Raw genomic sequence first — 21,824 nt, forward strand, 5'->3', positions numbered from 1 at the left:
TCTAAACAAGCTGAGGAACATGTTTGTGCTAACATATGTCAGGATAACGTACATCCCGCTAACGTATATCAGGATAAAAAAAAAGAATGGCGGTCGCTACATTGTGCAACAAAATACACACTCCCACAGCGTCTGATTGTCCAGCGAGTGCCTTTTAAAAGCAACTGCACCCCAAAGAAACGGGTGGAATAATGAAATGTCACAGGTAGAAAGAAGAGTGCAGCAAATATGAAGTTGTAACCTTGCCATCTCTATTATCTAGCTTGTCTCACAGTTCAAGAACATGAATGTCGCATCAGATTGCATGTCACACATGATAACAATAAGAGCAGTTACCTAGTTAACTGCCCTGCTTCACAGAAATAGCTACGTGTGAATTGAGCATGAGTTGCATTTTTTTCTGCGCTGTGCCCATAGTGTCGGTTCGCTTTCTGCATCTGTCTTGTGCTGCTTGAATGCCTCAATAACTAATCTAATTTTACTAAACCACGAGCTATGTCATGCCTATTGTTTACCACATTGTGGCTTGAAAGTGTCGCTGAAGTGTCATAAGATCAATTTTGATGTACGAATAGTTTTTCAAAAAAAAAAAGTTTCACTGAAATGTTTCATTGGTAGGAACGGGCAAATTTAGGCTGGCTGAAATGAGCAAGCAAATTGATAATGAATGCACCAAGAGTTGCAACTGTTTCTAAAATCCAGAGAAAGTCATTTGCAGTCATTTCAACATTGAGGGCGTTGCATGATCTTATACACAAAATTTTTAACACAAAATTCTTGATTTTGTTTTCTTTTTCGTTTTTTCGCGTCATATAAGTGGATGCATATAGGACATGCTTACTACTTGAAGAGATGAACAAAGGAACACACACATTCTCCTGCTCAAATTTCATCTGTTTTGTTGCAGGAAACTATCCACGTACATACTTATCGCATTTCTAGCTTCCGCATTCCTACAGGAAAATTGCCGTGTCATTACTGTCAGCATTTTATGTTCCTGCATCCACACCAATATGGAAGCAGAAGCTGCTACAACAGTGTTTTTTCGTGATTTTGGTGAATTTTCACATTTATACAAATACAGAGATCCGTCACGGTGGTCTAGTGGTTATAGTGGTCGACAGCCGACCCAGAGGATGCGGTAGCCAATCTCAGGTTCCACTGAATTTTGATGAAGGCGAAACGTAAGGGGCACATTAAATGCTAGATTTAGGTTCACGAAGAAGAAGACCAGGTTGTAAAAATTTACGGACTCCTTCACTTCAGCGCCTCTATTACTCGTGCCATGGTCTTGGGAAGTAAGACCCCAACAATTATTAAACAGTCAAATCTTGGCGTTTCGAACTCATAGGGGTCTGAAAATTCGTTAAATGTAAAAAAACAGCTTGAACTTAAAGAAGCAAATTGAATTGAGCACTTACCTGCGGCAGTATGTGTGCGAGCGAACATGCAAGTGGGAAGTACAGCGGGCATTGTTGATGCCTACTTGCATTTAACTCCACAGCATACTCATATTAGGAAACGTAGTCAACCGTGTGCGTCTACACATGCTTTTCTCGCAATAAATTTGTGAACATGGCTTGAAGCTCGACAGACCGGTAGTTACATTTTGCTGGAAAAAGGTCCGGTGCGTGGCGATGTCACGGCTACTTTGTTTGCATTTAGTGCAGTCGAAAGGGCAAGGAGCACTTAGTCACTGGTGTCATTCTTTTCCCCACTGAGAGCAGAAGGCCCCTCAGAAGTACCCTGTCGAGGGCTTGTAGCCTGTAGACTGGGCATGCATGTCTTATCGCATTTTCCCTGAGGCGGGGTCAGAAATACCCTGGTCGTAGGTGCCAACACATGATTCGAGGCATTTTCAGAGCGAAACATGTTTGAACTAACTCTCACTGGCGCTTGCGCATCTGTGAATCGCCGAGTGTTTGCGGCCATATAAAGACACATAACCTTGCTGGAACCGTAGCGTCATTTCGAATAAGCCAGAAGATTGAATAAAGCATTTTCGAATTAAGCATGTTGTAGTATTAATGAGACTCGGCTGCATCAATTATGGAAGCAGGAAAAACAAACTGCCGCTGTATGGGCAGTCTTATTCCTGCGTTCATCTCTTCATCTCTCCAGCAGTAAACATGTTCTTCGGCAAACACCAGCTGGCACGTGAAAAGTTCATCTGATGCCTCTGCTTTGTGTTTACGAAAATCGCGCCCATTTTCCGGGCTTCTCATTCAAGCTTCGAAGCGGCTTGACTACGGTGTGCAAGAGGCTTTCGACAGTCAAGACTTCGCGATGGAAACGAAATGCTGTCAGTCTTTTTTTGTTCTCTGCTTGCAGCTTCAATTTACAGATCTACCCAAGCAATACAATCAACCTGTCAATCAATCAACTTTTATTTTTGTTGTAAACAATACAATATTTAGTAATTAAGCTCCGAAAGGTATTTCTAGAAAGTAGCATGACTACTTCGTGACCTTACCTGGCTTTCAGAGATGTTACTGTAACAACATCAGGCAACACTCGCAAAGCACGAGCATTTTTCTGTCATTGTCTACGAATTTTTTGTTGATACTGTGAAACTGCCATAATCATTGAGACGCTGCTTTTCACATGATGCAAGCAAGCAAGGCGTAACCGCCATCACCAGCTGGTATCTTGGGATGCTGTCTTTGAAGGAGTACTTAAAAACATTGTCAAAGCGCATACTATTTCGTAAAATTACCCCTTCAAAGCATCAAATGTAAATACATTTAATTTAGAAAGTACTTAGGTTGGTAGTATCTTGTTTTCTTAGCTACTGTTTTAAATTGACGCTAAACTTGGCCATGTATGGGTTATGCATAAGGCCATGTATGATGACATTGCTCATGAAAAGTTGACAGTGGCAGAAAATGCAGGAAGCAATAGCAGATTTATATGAGCACACGTTTTCATCTTTGGGTGCCAATCGCAAATGTGGTTCTCAGAAACTGGCCCTAAAATAAGTTGTGAATGTCATATACCTTCCAGTATTCATTCTCTTTTAAGAGGGGGTGGTGGAGGGTTAAATCTTAGTTGAATAAAAAAAAATCACAAGAGATATTTCATGTATGTTCCTTGTCACTTGAACAATGGTGAGGAGGGGGACAACACTAAGAAAAGTCACCAGCTTCGTAGCCGGCTGGACTGTCGCCCCCTGATGCAAAGACGAAATGTGTTTCAAAATGTGGAGCCAGTTTTTAACTTTACTATTGCAAACTATTGAGTAAAAGTAGCTGGAGAGTTTGTTTTGTTTATATGATTCATATATCTCATCAACAAAATATGTATGCAAAGAATTTATTGCAGTACGCTGCTGCATCGAACTTCTGGCGCTTAATACGGTGGATCATAAGGTTGCACGAGCAAAACTGTTGCCTACAGAGTGGTCTACTTTAAAAGGAACACCTCATCTTTCCAGTGCCAACATTTCCTGTGAACAAATTATCAACTTCGTAGAGTCAAAAAACATTGCTTGATGTGATGCATTGCGTATTCATATAGCAATAAAAAAAAAAACGGGATTGCCAAGGTCCTCATACCTAGACTTGGTTGTGAATGATCACGAGACAGAAATTCGGTGCTTTGCGTGGTGTACTGTTCATGCGTTCATTGCCTGCAGTTACGGCTAGTGAAATGCGAACTGTTAACAATGAACGATGTGCCTCAAAAATTAATTCTGCTTCTTCTGCTGTCCAGTTGGTGCCGAGGACGCCGAGACGACGAAGAAGAAAGTGGTGAACCTGCGTGGCCCCACGACCAAGTCGGACATCCCGCTCAACATATCGAAGTTTCCCGTCGACAAGAATGACAACTGTGAGAAGAATTTCTACGCATTTCGTGACTGCTGTTTCCACATCTTTTTTCGTAAATTTATTTTCTTATGGCACTAGAAGGGTGGGCGCTGTGTTTGCTCATATAAGACGTACAGCTAGCGGTATGTTCAAGAATTCGTCGACTCTCAGTCCACGAAAGTCTCTTTCATGGAATTGTTATTTAAGTGGAACAACTAACTCCAGTATGTTTGGTTTCATATTTATGAACCACTGATTATCTATCAGCAAATAGAGCCTTTGCTAAATGGAACATATTTTCTTGGGCCCTTCAGGTTCCATTTAACGAGAAGTTGCTTGATTGAATCCAATGAAGGTTGGACCGAATTTCTTTACAAGAAGCCATTGTAGTGCACAAAGTATTCAATAGGGTGAGGCGTTTTTTTTTTTTTCATTTGTAGAGAGGCACATTTATTGTTTTATGATACTGCACATGTAGTAATGCATATGCATTGTTTTACATCAGATATCCAACAATACACAGACCTGTTATCATCTATGTAAATGCAGTGAGCATCACGCAAGCAGTGTGATCAAATGTTCATATTGTCATGGGCGAATGGTACATGGGCGAAACAGGACAGCCTGTCAGTATTTGATCAAGCGGTCATCACACGGTCACGGGAAAGAAATTACCAAAAGCATTCACACAGCATTTTAATGTAGCGACTCACAACTTCGATCGCCTCAAACTCTGCCTACTACAGTCAAACTTTCTCTCCAAAAGAGACAGGAAATGTACAGAATCATATCTTGTTAGCAAGGTAAATACACTCCAGCCAGTCCCCAGGTGAGCGAAATTCCCGGAGCCTTCCACTACGGTGTTTCTAATAATCAAACGGTGGTTTTGGGATGTTAAGCCCCACATATCAATCAATCAATCCAAGCCAGTTGGCATAACTGTTCTTAAAGGGGCTCTTGAATCCATTTGATATGGTACATACACAACGAAAACCAATGCGAGTTAAACCATCCATCTAGGAATTTCAAACCTATCAATCTTAACTTCTGACAACCATGATTCAGTGAAACACGTACATCCTCACCTCCCAATCGTTTACGTTTCTTCTTAATCATAGAATGCCTGTTCCTTCTTCAGTCACACAATTCGTCATAGTTAAGTGACGATGGCGTCGATGTTGCGAAGAGTAACACTGAAGAACAGAACTCGATTACTTGCATTGAATGTTGGGTATGTGTCATGTGCAGTGTCTAGCCATGTGTTTTTACATATTCAGAATTTACGCCAGCCAAATCTCCCAAATTTGTTGTTTGTTTGCGAGTTGGTGCTTGATCTACGACATCGAGAAATGCTCTCCCAAATAAAAGTGCGTAACTGAGAATCCAACTAGTTTCAACTGGTATTAACTGGTATCAGCTGGTCCCAGTTGGGAACTAACTGGTACAAGTTGATTCCAGTTGGCAGCATTGATTCCAGTTGATTCCAGTTTACCAGTTGAAACTCAACTGGTCCCAGTTGATTCCAGTTGTAGCTGATTTCAGTTAGCAGTTGGTATATTATGTGAAACCTGGAATCTATGCTTTTCTTAAGACAGAATTGTTGAGAAGCATAGTGTCACAACCTTGCACATCCTTCTCACTAAACTAAACATTTACAGTGATGTCTCGTTGATGCACTATTCCTGGAAATTGATGAAAGAAAGGCATCAGATTAGGCCTACTCAGTCACAAATTCAAATGCCATCATTTGTGTGGCTTTGCTCTGGGTGGCAATCTTTTCATGCTGTAGCTGTCTCTGAATCTTCAGGGATGTGGGCAACATTCCAAAGTACATGCTTGCATATTTTCGAAGTGTTATTTGAGCTATTACACTGAAATATGAAAGCTGCAACTTGTATGAGTACCTGTGAAAGCCAACTTCTCATCGGGTTTTATAGTGTCAGGTGAAAGTTCGATCGCGTTAGTCATCTGTAAACGCATTTCACCAATTGGATTTTGACAAGGAAAAGAAAAGAAAGCGTTCTGTTGGGAAAAACTTGTTATGCAGAGCTATACTAATGATATTACATTGTATCCTTTTTAAATGGAATTCAGTTCTTCATATCTCGAGTTTTTGCTTTACAGGGTTTCTATTGTAGTTTTGACACTTTTTTTCACAGACTTTCCTTTGGCTTGAGGTTTGTCCTGGTTCCATCTCGTTAGTCTGCCATTAACGAACCTCTTATCTACACAGCACACTCTGCTTCCAATCGTCCTGGAGGGCCTGGGCCGCTGATGAACAATGGTGCGCACGACACTTCGGTCCACGACCTTCAGAAGCTTCAGCAGCAGCTGCAGGACATTAAAGAACAGGTGCAGTGCTAAAAGCTGTTTTTCTCCAATTTCTATTGAAAGTGCTATTAGCATACCTGTTGGCTAGCACACTCCATATCAGCCCTATTAAAGAAATAATGAACCGCCTTTTGAAATAATCATCGAATGACTTCCGTATTGGAATTTATCGCCATACAAATCGATTGCCACGATAACTTGTCATATCTGTCTAGGGCACTTTTACAGGGGTTTATTGTGCACCTGGAGCACTCTATTTTCTCATCTCGATGAGTGAACTGCTAAGCAGGAAAGGATGGCAAGGGGGTAATAATTCGGCCAAGTCACAACTTTCGACGCACATGATGAAACGCAGTCTCCTGTTACATTTAAGTGCGAGTGCGGCTGACTGTGTAATTTTGGCAGACTATGGAGCACTGCGCCGGTGCATCGTGGCACCCCCGGGCAAGAAGTGCGTCTGATCGAAATGCCGCACTTGCTATTGGCCAGTAGTGTGCTGACCGCCATTTGACATACAGCAGCAGAGGCCAGCAGTTTCAAAGCAAGTGAAGACAGGCCTCTGTATGAAATGAGATAATGGCAACTTGGCACTCTGCTTGCTTCACACGACTGCACGATTTTATGAGAACTTGTTGTAGAGGTCTAAGTTGGTAACTCTTCATATTGAAGAAACTTGTGCAACTCGTAATCCCCTCATTCACAGCCACATTATTGCAAACAATAATGATTGTTTTGTTAGTGACCTATACGTAGCTTTGTTTCTGAAGGAAATGTCTTGCCTGGAAGCAAGAATTTGATGTGCTCCTAGCAGGTTTTTCTTTATTCTTAATTCTTTGCCTTATTATGTTAGGCTGTATTTTTACTCATGCATATCATGGTTGATCATTGCACATATGCATCATTGTAGGTCACTGCTATTGCGCATCACCATATAAGTATATATATGTGGGCGCTGTCATGCGCAACGAGCACTACAGTGGAACTTCGATTATACATTTTTGGTTTCACAATGACCCACTTTTTATGACAAATCGGCTTGGTCCCGGCGAAATTCTCTTAGATATGACGTATTAAGGACCTTCGTTATACGACACTATTTAACGTCGACCCCGCATCTTACAACGACTTTCCAGTTCTGTCTAAAATGAAAAATGCATCTTTACTCGCATTTAACATTGAACAAATACTCACAAGGGCACAATATGAGCTTGCGTTCCCCTAGGTTGATTATTAGCAAAATATATATTGAGACAAGATGTCTTCTTAAAACGGAAAAGTTATTCTAGTGGCTGTTCATGCACTTCTGCATACGCCTCGATCGCATACGTACGCAGGGTGCTTACCCAGAAAAGCTCCACCCAGAGTAGCTTCAGCTGGCCGAAAAGCTCATTTCTGGGATCCTTTTATTTTCAAATTTTCAGTCTGTGAAACTTCCTGGTTGACATACAACAGATCTCCTGCCATGGTATGTGGCACTCACAAGCTGGAGCACGCAAAAGGGCACGATGCAGCTGTTTCTCAAAATAACTCACTTGATGTCAGCATTCATTATGACAGCGGAACATCACTAGCTGCACATCACAAGGCAACAAATTACAATGTGCACAGCTCAGTCGTGCATGAAGGCGTTCTCGCAACCTTGGGAACTCGTCCATCGCTGTTATGTGATGGCAATGACACTGTGTCTTTTCTGATGGTAGGCTGTAGGTGACGTGGTTTCAGTTTTTTTTTTTTTATGCACAGGCAATTTTCGAACTCAAGTTAATGATAGAAAGATTCGCTCACACCTGCTTCGACTTATTAATGCTGCCAATTGGCAAGAATAATTTAAATCTACCTGCATTCGAGAAGCTCAAGGTCGCGTCATGGGCTTATTCAGGTGGTCTGTACACGTTTTTGTTTCGTAAGGTTGTGTGTCACTGCCTGTATCCTCAGTTTTTTTTTATTATGATACTCGTATTACACGATGGTTTTATGTGGTCCCGTGAAAGTCGTATAATAAAGGTTCCGCTGTTATTTGGTAGTGAACATTGTGTGCGGGGTGTGTTCTTGTGTGCATGCATGTGTAAATGTGTGCAAGAATGCAGGAATGTGAAGGTTTGTGCCTATTTCTTCAATGTGACTGTAACATTTGGCTGAGAGACGTCCATAGGGCGGTCTGCTATACGCTGGACGTTTTTTCATGCCAAGCAAGAGAGATAGTTAATGACCCCTTTAATCTCACAATTCTTTTCTAAGAGAAGTCTGCAAACTGTATATTTTATTCCTGCTCCCATAAACTGTGGCATGATGCATCCACACTTGAAAAATATATTGTATACATGGTTTGTCTGTTACTACAATCCAAAATATACCGTCCTATGTCAAGGGGTACCGTGCAGTACCCAAAACTATGCACCACCCGCTCAAACTCTTCGTTGCACCACCCGCTCAAACTCTTCGTTGCACCACCCGCTCAAACCCGTTCAAACCGATTCTGAAAGCATAATGACAGCAGCGAGCACAGACATCAGAAGGTGTAATACGATCTAGGAATTGCGTGTGTCAGCTATTTCAGCTTTTTTAGGTTACATCACATCTTTCACCGCAATCACCGGTGGATTTCATCCTCCAGAAAGTATGCACCAGTGTCACTTTGTAAGAATTTTAGCGAAACTCCCACAAGCACTTATACATTCACACACTCTTTCACCCAAGAAACACACAGAGCTCTGTCTACAAAGTGTATGTTTTATACTACAATGTGTTTTATACTGCAAGTGGTGCGTGTTTCTCAAGTGAAAGAAGGAGTAAATGTACGAGTGTCTGTGGGAGTACAAAGTTGGGCTAAATTTGTTACAATATCACGAATTACCAAATAGTCCTAACAACAAGTTTTATTGTGCATCGGTATCACTGGCGTACATCCTGAGAAATCACAAAGAGAGACAAACAACTTGTCATATTTACTGTCTTGTTTTTGTAGATATAGGTTTCAATTCTATTTATATAGAATGATAACTGTGCTTCAAAATAAATTTAAAATTGAGGTGTTGTTCCTAGCTTTCGTATTTTAATTGTTCTGTTGAGTGTTCTCGGACACCGATGAGGCATCAGTTGTGTTTTCAGTAGTCTCACACAGCCGATGAGTACTGAACACAGGTGCACACTACAAAATACAGTAGACTTCAGTAAATGGAAGCCTGTTAAACAAAACTACTGCATAAACAGAACTGTTTCCTCTGCAATGCTTGGTTTCGAGCTTGTATTCTGCCCCATGTTCACCTCTCGGTAAACGGACCTCCCGTTAAATGAAAACATTTTCCCTGTCCCTTCAGGGGCCGTTTACTGAGAGTCTACTGTAAATGGGCAGTAAAAAGAGATTGTGGTACACTTGACTATCAAGCTGTCCAGATGCGTGATGTTTGAAACATAAGTATAAAGGGGGGACAATCCCAAGAGTTGTCTTCTCAGCCTGCACACTGATGGGAAGGTGAGGGCCCCCCTGACCCTTCCTTGCGATTAATGCCTGTGGCCAGTGTCAAGTTGAGATGTCTCACTTGAAACAAATTTTTACATAACTTGTATTGCATTTCCTGTAATTAATTGTCTTATAATAAAACATTGGAAAGCAAAAGTAACGTTCCAAAGGCAGAACTCTAAGGTTTGGCTGGTCTCTGCCTAATAAGGCTGAAAGAGCCGTTTCGTGGACGAGTACGGCTTTAGCTTTTGCTCGTAGATTCTTAAAGAGAAGACCCTAGAGTCAGCATGGTAGTACAATTTCTTACAACCATCAATGTAAGGCATTGTATCTGCACCATTGTAGCTGAGTGAACACTCTAAAAACTTGCGAGGTTCTGTCTTGGGTTCTTTCGGAATAAGGTCTTAATTTTGCCAATGAAACCTTCATCAGACGCGAGCAGACACTAGCAGTAACTGTCATTGTGGCAAGTTTCTGTGGGACATGCAAGCCTGCGTCTATATGAATTTGTTGTCTCTATGCTTTTTGTTGGCTTGCCAAGCTCCTCACGCCAAGCGTGGGTTTTGTGTCAGCATATTTTGCAGTCTTTTCGAGCCTCACCCATTTAGCACATTGTATATGACTTTTCTTGTACACTGTCAAAGCAACACTAAAGTCAAATAACAATTTACGTCAGAGTGAAAGCTCGATGTATGGCAACATCTTAAACGGCAGTATTATCAAAAACAGTGCCCTACTTACCGAGAAATTAAGGTAAATGCACAAGAACACAAGCGCCGCAGTAGGACATTTTCAAAATGATCTCAACGACATCAGGCGGGCCGCCTACAATTAATCACCAGAAATGATCTTACTGCACTAAATAAAGAACCTTCCGTGCATCTAGAGACACAATAAAATGCTGCTTGTTCGTTTCTGTTTGATTCATGTAAAAAAGAACCGCCGAACATTACTTGGGGAATTGGGCGAGTGATTTAAAAATTCAATTTTCGCGTGGTTACATGGGCAGGTAGTGCCATCTAGCGGGGCGCAGTTGAAACAAAAGCATCTGCTATCTCGGAGCCAATGAAGGGAAATCGATCAGTGGACGTTGTTGCTGCTGAGGCTCCCACTGCTTTCGGTCTGCTGCTACTAGCGCAGTAAAGCTGGGCAACATTGTGCACAGCAACAGTGACGCGAGTCGGTCCGGTCGGTTCGCTTCTTGAGGCGGGTAATTTAATTGAAGTGCGCTAATTCGATGTGGACCACGAAAATGTGATTTCGTTTCAAAATAGGCCCTTTCTTGGCACACTGTGAGGTTTCTGGACTGCAATTTCAACAATCAATGTCGACCTAATAGTTGACTTTAGTGTCCTTTTAACGGAATCATCTACTAGCTTAGCAATGTGGTGGCTACTTTGCTGGCAAGAAAACAACATATGTCTACATGTAAAACAGAGCAAAGTAACAAACATCAGCTATCAGTCGACACTCACACTTTGTTCCTATTTCTCATTATCATATAAATGACTACTTGATATTATACGTATATAATATATATAGTAAACATTCTTTTTTATGTAAATACGTACTTGTATGGTGTTTCAGCTAACCTACACCTAGTACTGAAGAGATTATGATATGTGCTATGCATGTCAAAGTGGCCCAGCATTGTTCTGAGCCATATGTAGCACATCAGGTAAGCTGAGTAATTAACAAAGATTACCCGTCACAGTGATCCAGTGGCTAAGGCACTCAGCCGCAGACCTACAGGTCGCGGGTTCAAATGCCGGCCGCAGTGGCTGTATTTCTGACGAAGGCGAAAATGCTTGACGCTCATATGCTTAGATTTAGGTGCATGCTAAAGAACTCCAGGTGGTCGAAATTTCTGGAGCTCTCCTCTATGGCGTCTCTGATAATCATGTGGAGGTTCCCTGACGTTAAACCCCGACAGTTAATACTATTAATTAACAGAGATTGCTTTGTCAACCTTGGGGATTGTCAGCAGAAAAGCTGTAACTCTTGTTCAGCAATGATGGATTATTTCATCTATGCTAAGATAACTGCCATCTCATTTTTTTCGACCTTTTTTTAGAGCGTGCAGTTGGCACTAGTTAGCTGAAACACCCTGTAGAGGTGAACCTTGAGTCTCTTCCAGAATGGTCGGAATGATCTAACAGTTCTTTTTTTTAATCCTCTCTCTCCTTCAGACCATGTGCCCGGTGTGCCTAGACCGGCTCAAGAACATGATCTTTCTGTGCGGTCATGGGACTTGCCAAATGTGTGGCGACCGCATGTCCGAGTGCCCCATCTGCCGCAAGGCGGTCGAGAAGCGCATCCTGCTCTACTGACTGTTCCCCGGTGTAACAGACTGCGCGTCTGGCAGTCGCTGGTGCGACCACTATGGCAGTCTTCTTAGTCACAGTCAAGTAGACGGTCGCGCTCTTTTTGGATTGAGACGAAATGTTCACGTTGTCGAGACTTAGCGCTTCCCGGTTCTGTGTCCCTTCCCCACCACATTTTGCTGATTTTATCCTTACTAATGCATTCGCATACTCGTATATCTAGAGTTTTTCATTCCTTTTGCAGTTTGGGAAGTTATTTTGCATTAACCTATGATCCTTGTGGTGAGCTTTTTCTTTTTGTTGTTGCATTTAGACTATGCTATTTATCCTCCTCTGTCGAATTGAAATGGAATTTTTTTCACCTGCTTGTCAAATGTGGTGTGTTGCCAAACATCACTTAGTAAATGTCTATGGAGTATTGTGCCTAAAAAGTAACGTGTTATCCCTGAGGTTACCGAAAACATTGTCTGAAAATAATATAGGTGTCACTCGGTCACTTTTGATCGCGGTCACGTTGATGGCAATTTGAGTGACTTCTGCGCCAAACTCCGTCTGGAGTTTGGATGGTGTGGTAGTGACCTTGCTGATTGTAGTCAACTAATCCAATCTAGATCTGCCCCGATCGTTATCAGAATTGCCCACGTTGAAATCATCTTAGCTGTAAAATTAAACGCACAATAAACAGACAGGTGGACAAAAAGTCTTGGCCATAGCAGACGATGCATCTTGCCCAGGAAGTCAGCAAGCTCATTACGCTGTTTTATTTCTTTATAATTGCTCTCAAATTTTTTTGCGCATGTTACTAAGGGCTGTGTTAAATTATGTATTCCCAAGGATACAAATATTTATCTTAGGCAGCTTCTTTAGGTTGCTTTCTTAGCTGGGTATAATATGAAATAAGAAGTGCTCGTAAGAGCTTTTGTCTTTCGGTATTTTTCCCTCCCTCAGTGTATTTGCTTTCACTAGATTATTCAATGTATTGTAATCTTTGAAGATGCACGTTACTGAAAGCCACGTAATTATTAGTCTGCTGTATAAGTTAGCCATCACTCTAATTGAATGTTTGAGTAAATCTTCAAGTAATTCAAGCATATGCAATGACTCTATGGATGCTTCCCTAAGCATGTCATTCATCCTTAAATCAACATTAATAACAGGATTGTTATATTGATCACTTGATACTTAATGAGGCCCTGTTCTCATTAGGTCACTGAAAATTCATTTAAGACAATGCCAAAGATCTGCTGTGCTGAAAATTCCTGTCATGCTTTGTCTCATATGCTTTGCTAACGTGAATTTAGTTACTTTTCTTTCTCAGCTACGTTGAACTGTGCTAGTCTCTGGAAAACTCTTTACATAGAACACTATCACGAACCCACGTATATTTGCACCTAATGGCTAGCTTCTCTACAAACAGTGCTTCACTTTAGTTCTATAATTAGTGAGTTGTAGCTATAATTAACGACCACATTAATTTGTGTATTGAGGTATGTACTGGGCCTCCCTATCAGATTGTAGATGTCCATTCACCCAGAATTGTGAAATGATTGTCGTGTTGAAAACTTCTGTGCCGATACACTTACTGCTTAGGCTCTTTGTAAATTAATGATAGCTTTTGCTAGCCAAGTTGGCTGAAAGACCGTCAGACCTTGAGAATTGGCTACCCAGGGATAAATGCCACTAAACTAGTACTACACGTCTCTACAATAACATGAGCTTATTCATGTAACAAGAACTTTTGCTTGAAATCACGTAATATATCTGAAATGTGTCGAATTGTAATCACAACATCAGTGTGATAACACGTGATCAATGAATGTCTTAGGTACGCTGTATGATGTTAAGTCAAGTCAGAATTATCTACAATATGTAGATATATGTAGTAATATATAATACCGTCGAGATAATAAATCCATCAAAGGGGTGTGGCCCTTTGACACTATGACCGACTCTTTGTTAGTTGTGTATGCCACAACTTGAAAAGTGAATGACAGCACTGTTGATATCATGCCCGCAATGAAATGTATTCTTGTCACCAAGCGACTCGTCACGGAGACGCGTTGCAACTTTCCTTGTTATGGGAACCGCCTACTTGGAATTTGTACTAATGTATCCGTGTTCATTTCTGTAAACTTTTGGTGTCCTTACGTCTTACCTAGCATTTTATGATGCTTAACTCGACAAGGGACAAAACGTTAGGAAAACTAATGCACTATTGTATATGCACAAACACTGTTGACCACTGCTGTTCTGTGCTGTCTCATTTTAGTGAACCATTTACACGCGAACCCAATCCAAGCTATTCTACACAGAATATTCATTAGGCTTCAATTAGTATTTGTTGCCACGATTGCCGGTATCACTGGGAGTATAGAACGGTCTCCTTACCTTACACAGATATGATGTTATATTTCAGGGGCAGTTGATATGACAGAAACTAATGAGTCAGCAAACGAGCCTGAGGGTTCCTTTATCCACCAGATGCTGGTCAGTTCATGGATAGTTAATGAACGGTAATACTTATAACCATCCTGTCTTGTTTATGTTTCTGGTGAAAGTCTGCACATCGTGATAATCTTTTGGGCAAACTCAAACTATTCTTTAGCCTGCACAAACTGTATAGTCTTTTAGTGACCAATTTTAACGATAAGCAGGTTTGTTTATTTCTCTAAATTCTTCGCAACCCTCATATGCAGTTGCGCTTGCTTGCACGTGGTCGATTTTTTTGTGTAGCTTATCTCAGTAATAGGTATTCAGGCACACTTGTTTCTAATTTCTCCCAGCCAAGCCTGTAATCTTGAATGGAATGTTGACAACCACATATGTAAACCACAGTAAACAAAGTTTCAACTTTTGAAGTTTAGTTTGTGGTCTGTGGTCTAGAATACACATTATTATTATACACTTAAACCGCATTATAACAAAGTCACATCTTCCATGAAAATACTTCGTTATATCCAAAAATTTGTAATAAATGAATATTTGTAACATTGTATTTATTACAAAGCTATTCTTCACTTACTTTGTTTTAAACAACAATTTGTAATAATTAAATTCATTATATCAAGATCTGGGTGTAGTAGTTTCAAGTCTATGGACATGGTATGCACGCTCAAACACGGTGTCCCAGGCAAAAGACGAAAATACTTCAAGTTTAAGCCACAATGTGTGCATGTGCACTGTTGTGACATGATTAAGGAGCGAAAAAATTTGCAAAAATGCAAGAAAAGCACCCAACTTATCTAATGGGACTGGACAGGAAGGGACGGAAACACAAGCAAGTCTTGTCCCGTCATACAACTTCTATGCTTAGCACTGAATATGTCACACCAACAAGGCATGCAGTCTAAAATTCCTCCCCCCAAAAATGCAATCTGAATCGTCTGTAACGTTGTTGAAAACTAATAAATGGACATATCCTGGGCACTAGAATGCCAAGAATAGACATGAAAGCAAAAGCAAAATGCTCCCTTTGTTATTTTGTTTGCATTACACTCACCAACAGTATACCTTTCAGTGTATTGTATGTACTGCCAACATTGTTTTGTGCCTTAAGCAGGAGTCCACCGTATGTAAGGGCAATGAGAATGTGTTTGATTGATTAGAAATCTACAGAACAAGTTTAATGAAATTGCTTGGCTAGAAGTGTGCCTGCCCAGATGAGTGAGGGTTTATCGAATGACAGTAGTTTAGATGCTTTGGATGACTTCGATTTTCACGTCTGGTGACCACTGCTGGTTTAAATCTGATTTTCAACATTCGTCTGTTGAAAGTTTGCAAGAAGTAAATGCCGGCAAGTGTTTTTGACAACATCTTTGATTGTGTGCTTTCACATTTTGCTGCTCTTATTCTATAGGAATGAAGATGTGTCTTTCCATATTCAAGATGTTGCTTTCGCCCTTACTAGTTCAGTCCAGCCTTGGTCTTATTCCTCGAAATCCAAGTTACAGCTCTGCCTCATAGCTGCACTTTTTCGTTTGTCTTATTTATGATTGTGTGGTTCGTAGTGCATAATAAAAAAAATGGTGCAAACCAACAATCTCTCATGCTTTGGTGCGTGCCTCGGCATACTCATTGCTAGGAGTGCACCTGAACATAATAACTAGTATAGTCAACTGCAAGAGTTAAAGGACCGCACAAGCACTTGCTGAACTGCCTGTCAAGGTCACATAGCCCTCACTATCCAAGAGCTGGAAACCGTACCCCAGAGCTGGAAACTTGCCAACCTCATCCTGATTCCCAATCCGGGAAAAAGCCCCACGCTAGCAAACTTGCGTCCCATTTCTCTCACATCCTGTGTAGGCAAATTGATGGAGCACGTTGTCCAGACCCGTCTTATCCGCTAGTTGGAGGATCATCATCTACTCCCCGACACCACGTTCGGCTTCCGCCCACACCTGGCGGCACCGGATGTCATGCACCTACTCAAACACCAGGGGCTCTGCAACCGCGCTCTAGACACCCAAGTCATTGTTGGTCTTGATGTTTCCAAAGCCTTTGATAATATACAGCACACCGTCATCCTGCAGAATTTACAGGCTTTGGGAGTGGGGAACAGGACGTATGCATACGTGAAGGATTTCCTAACCAATCGCCAAGTGCGACTTGACATTGGTGAAGGAGAGCCTTCCACCATCACTATCTCTTGTAACCCTGTGGGTTACAGGAGGTAGTGATGGCCAAATCGAAGAAACCCTACGAACAACAATTGACCGCGTGGGCAGCTATCTCTCTACGGTAGGCCTGTCTTGCTCGGTGACCAAATCTGAATACATTGTTATCAGATCACAGGGACGCAAACCCAAACAGGTCTCTTTTAATCTCCAAGTGCAGGGGATGCAAATTCCCCAAATAGATCACATTGCACCTACAGGCCAATGGTGGCAACTCTACCACTCTTCAGCGAATCGACCAATCTGCCAACCAAAATGGTCGCCTTCTTTAGCGCGTTGACAACAAGCATGCAGGCATGCACGAATCCAACCTTCTTCGACTGGTTCAGGAATTTGTCTGCACACGCATCACCTACGTGGCTCCCTACCTCTGCCTTACATGCACTAATCTCGATCGCCTCGATACTTCGCTGCACAAGGCATACAAGACCGCCTCAGGACTCCCGATGTCCACTTCTACTTCCAAAACTATGGCCCTTGGGATGTCGAAAACGGTCAATGAGCTTATAGAAGCTACCCTTACGTCCCAGTACCAGCGGCACTCACTCACGCATGCGGGAGGGACGTGCTGTATTGCAACAAACAGGACTTATCCCCACGCGGGCGGCCACCACTTACCAAGATGTACCGACAGATCAACGACTCAGTCTTCGTATTCCTCCAATCCCCAAGCACATGCTCCCTGAACATCATGCGGATCGTAGGGCTGACTGAGCACGCCAACTACACAAACGTCTCCCAAATCGCTCCGATGTCACGTACACAGACGCCTCACGACACCCACATCGATCAACAATGGTGGATGTCGCCCTGGCCCCACACCGGGGGTGGAGCACGGCATGTAGTGTGATTCACTCCACCGATATAACAGTTGCCGAAGAGGTTGCCATTGCTTTGACAATGACCGACCCAATAAACAAGGTGATCGTAAGTTATTCCCAACTCGCCATCCGAAATTTTGACCCGGGCCGTATCTCTCCACAGGCATATTCAATCATAAAGCATCACACAGGGCCTGTCTCACCTCGTTTTCTTATCTGGGCTTGAGCTCATGAATTCCTTAGTGGAAATGTGCAAGCACACACTCTTGCCCGAGATCTCAACTGCCGGGCGTACTTCATTACGCCTTACACTTCTCATTTTTCACCCTCCCAGGCCTGCGAAGAGCTAACTTCTTTGGTCACTTACACAGACATTCTAGAGCACTACAGACTAGGCGGTCTCCGCTATCCTCTTACTCGTAAAGATCTTCCTCGACGTGATGCTGTCCTGTGGCGTAAGCTCCAGACAGGTGTCTTCCCAACCCCTGGCTTTATAGCAAGGTATACCCACACCTCGTGACCGCACACTGTAAATACTGGTCACAATCGGCCACCCTCATACACGTGGCATGGACGTGCCCACAGTACACTGAGGCTTCTCACAAAGAAGATGCATGGGAGTCCCTTCTGCATATCACTGACTGGGCACAGCAACGCCGGGTAATCTCACGCGCATCGGAGGCCGCGGTGTCCCAAGGGAACTCCGCTGACCTCCTCTAAGCAGCGTAACCGACCTCTCGGCCGGTCCCCTCTTTTGGAAGTAATAAAGCTTTGATCATCATCACACAGAGGTGTGACCTACCAAATCAGCGACAGCCGTGGGGTGCAGTGAGGCGAGCCTCGCAGAGCCACTTGAGCAGTGAAACTGTTCGTAATCGAGGCCTCAGTGGTCTTTTCCCGTGTTTAGCGGTGCCCGCGTAGCCAATAAAGTGAACGGGGACGAAAGGGAGTGGTGGTGGTGGTAGTGGTTAGAAGATGAGAAAAGGCACCTAATTTCTGCAACCCGGTCGGGAGCACGGCGCAGTGCCTGAAAGGGAGTGAATGCGGAGTGCAGCGGAAGATGAAAGGCGACAGAAGCGAGGGGAGCCGTGTTGGGGGAGCGCGGTATCGTTGCCTCCTCCTCGCCACTGTTGACAGTGCCTCCAAGGCTAGCCGGCGACGCGCCGTAATTGATCTCGGAGGTCATGACAGTGACGCGACAGGCTCCGCTGCGCTACAGTAAAGTGCGCTTTCATGTGCGGCTCTGATAAAACGCACCCACCATCTGCTTTCCCCGGTCTTCTGGTTGGCGAGGCAGTCTTGCTACGCTCAGGTTGCAAGGGTTGACTTACGTCAAATCGGCTTAGAAGTGTGGCAGCTTGGGCTAGTTGGTATGGCATGACGATAGTTATAGCGCGAGAACAGAACGACGACACAGAGACAAGAAGGACACGAAAGACACGAGCGCTATCGCGAACTAATGCCAGTTTTTAATTGGAAGTTCAATTCCCCGAAAATTTCTATGTTATCCCTTATACATTCTAATACCTCATCGTGAGGCAGAGAGTAGTATAGGTCCTTTATGTCAATTGAAAAACCGAAAATATTAGATTGATTTGACTGTTTGAAAAATTCTATCGGAGCCTCCGAGTTTTTGATCACAAATGGGTCATCAATCTTTAGACACTTTAGATGGGTCTGAATAAACAAGCCGAGTTGCTTTTGCCACGTACCACTTTCGCTCGTGTCCTTCTTGTCTCTGTGTCGTCGTTTTGTTCTCGCGCTATAACTATCGTCAAATCGGCCGCACGAAATTGTCCGCGCTATTCACGCTACTCATGGCATTCTCTTCTTAATGTAAACCTTGCGCCTATACACGAAATGGTTTCAATCATTTCATTCTTAACAATGAGCGATCGCAACTGCGTGAAAGTGCGTCGTCTGCTGTTGCTGCTAAACGGGCTGCCCGAGCAGTGGATGAATGCCGCTGACCCCAGAATCCAGGTGTGGGCGCCGCCGAAGCAGGAGCGTTTGCCTCAACTTAACCCAAGATCAAAACACCCAGACAGCTGCGCTCAGAATTTGCATTAGGCAATACCGTAATCGTAAGTGATTTTTTTTCTGTCGTTTTATTCGCCGCGCTCCTCAGAAGAAAAAAAAAGAAATGTAATGAGTCTCATGCGCCCGGCTACCGCGAGATGGTGCATTTACTGAAACGTCCATTTACTGAAAAGTTCGGTTCGGGCTGTCACGGTGGATGGACGTGTTTTTTGAGCGCTCCGGATCGACTGCGCAGATAAGTGCTTTTGCATGTTTTGAGCTTGTCTTTATAATTATAAGGCAGCAGCTGAAATCTTCGTAGCACTTATTTTATGGTACGGCTTTTTCGGGGGCCAGTCACCAAGTATTTATTAGTTAGTGCGGGTGTGTGTGTTTAAAATTTTTTATAGGGTTTTTTTTTTTCCTTTTGCCACCCCGTGGGGGAGGTGCGCGTACATTGAACACGCAAATTTTTGTAGTAGAGCTTAGACTTTCTTTCTTTTTCGTAGTGCAGGGCTCGAGTTTAGTAATTATCGAGAATAGGGACAATTGGTGTCAGAAAGACATGGTTAAAAAGACTGTAAAGTGTTCAGGATGTGGAGTGGTTTTGAAAGTGGACCCAAGTGTAGAAGCCGATGGAGAAGAGGCTGACGCGAAGTGTAGGCAATGTGAGGTCGAGGAAAAAATGGGGAAAATGATGGTTGCCCAGAGCGAACTGCTGATGAGAATCGCCGAGCTCGAGACTGCGTTGGCGACAGAGCACGAGAAAACGAGGGCAATGGGAGAAAGACTGAAGTCCGCCGAGGAAGCACTAGCGAAGCTGAACAAAGAAGCGGCCTACGGGGAGAACAGCAGGGAACCAGCAACCAGAACGGTGGAGAAGGAAGAGCAAGCAAGCTTGGAAAAAACAGATTCAGCCGGTTCAATTGTCGCAAGGCCCAGCTTCAGCGAGGTAGTGGTGGGGCTGGGAGGTGACAAAGCAGCCGGCGTCACAGGTGCAAGTAGCCCCCAGGTGCAGAACGCTCCAGCTGAAAAGTCACAGCATGTGATAATCGCCGGGGACTCGAATTTAAATCGATGCACAGAAGCCATCAAAGAGAGGGTAAGAGGTGACAAGAGGGTTGCAGTAGGGATGTTCCCATGACGCAAGCTTGAAGCAGTCATGAGGCAAGCAAGCGCAAAACTCAAAACTACAGCTGATAGACGAAACCTCGTGATAATTTCAGGCGGTTTAAACGATGTCTTAAATGAAGATACAGCAGGACTAGCAGCCACACTGGCGAAAGGCGTCGATGACATGCGTGCCACTTCTCCTAAGGTACAGGTAGTGATATGCACGATACCGGAGGTACCGGTGCGTGATAGCCACCTGCAAAGAGCGGTTGTCAACGCAAACCAAGAGATATGGCGGATGAGTCGAGAGAAAGGCTTTGAGGTGGTGGAAATAAACAGAGAGGTGCATAGGTGGGGTGGTTTTCAACGAGACAGAATTCACTTCGATGGGCGGCTAGGTCATGAGGTGGGCTGGCGGCTTGCAGGACGCGCAGTAGCTTTTTTGGGGGGCAAGCGAGCCCTTCGGGGTGCAGGATAGCTAGTAACGAGGAAAACAGCCAGGGAGACTCTTCGACAGGTGGTATGGACAGATACGATTCCAAAGTGGCACCGCTAACCTCCCTGTCCTTCCTCATTTATTCCTCCTCCTCCAAAGTGGCACCAGTATCTAAGATAGGTAGAGTCCGGGGCATAAATAGACGTAGCCACAAGCGCCGAGCCAATTCAGACATAGGGTATATTAACATGCAGGGTGGTAGGAAAAGGCTCAAGTGGGAAGAGATAGAAGAACAGCTAAGGGAAGAGAGGCCGATGGTATACGGTTTTGTAGAAACACATCTCAGGGACATGGAACAACCTCCGAACAATCTGGACTACGCGTGGGAATATTGTAATAGAACAGAAGGCAGCAGAAAGGGGGGTGGTATTGGGGCATTCATTCATAAAAGTACAGACTGGCAAAGGGTGAAGCAGGAGTGCAAGGAACATTTATGGCTAAAGGGGAAAGTGGCAGGTCAAATGACACTCCTTGGTTTCGTGTACTTGTGGACGGGAGCAAAGGCCAGAGAGGAAAACCAGGCAATGGTAGAGTGTATATCAAAGGACATTCAAGAGTTAGGAAGAGAGTGCGAGATAATTATACTAGGAGACATGAATGCGCACATAGAAGATATAGATGGGTATACTGACCCGACAGGCAAAATGATCTTGGATATGTGTGAAAGGCTTGATTTGATCATTTGCAACAGTACCGAGAAGTGTGAAGGGCAAATAACATGGGAGGTAGGAAGGCTGCAGTCGACGATAGATTATGCACTGCTGTCACATAGGATGTATGA

The 21,824-nt window shown here is 43.4% G+C and overlaps 1 protein-coding gene and 1 pseudogene across 1 annotated transcript in view; both read left to right on the top strand.

Moving 5' to 3' along the window:
* The window catches only part of LOC142771673 (E3 ubiquitin-protein ligase MIB1-like), a 33,316-nt gene extending 21,043 nt beyond the window's left edge, over nt 1-12,273 (top strand). The window contains exons 8-10 of the mRNA XM_075873463.1: nt 3,712-3,828; nt 6,040-6,158; nt 11,787-12,273. Of these exons, the coding sequence (XP_075729578.1) occupies nt 3,712-3,828; nt 6,040-6,158; nt 11,787-11,927 (377 nt within the window). The 3' untranslated portion in view covers nt 11,928-12,273. The remainder of the gene's footprint in view (nt 1-3,711; nt 3,829-6,039; nt 6,159-11,786) is intronic.
* Nucleotides 12,274-16,086: 3,813 nt separating this feature from the next.
* On the top strand, nt 16,087-18,135 carry LOC119164984 (uncharacterized; annotated as a pseudogene).
* Nucleotides 18,136-21,824: the final 3,689 nt, after the last annotated feature.

The sequence above is a fragment of the Rhipicephalus microplus genome, chromosome 9 (assembly GCF_043290135.1).
Source record: "Rhipicephalus microplus isolate Deutch F79 chromosome 9, USDA_Rmic, whole genome shotgun sequence".
Taxonomy (NCBI): Eukaryota; Metazoa; Arthropoda; class Arachnida; order Ixodida; family Ixodidae; genus Rhipicephalus; species Rhipicephalus microplus.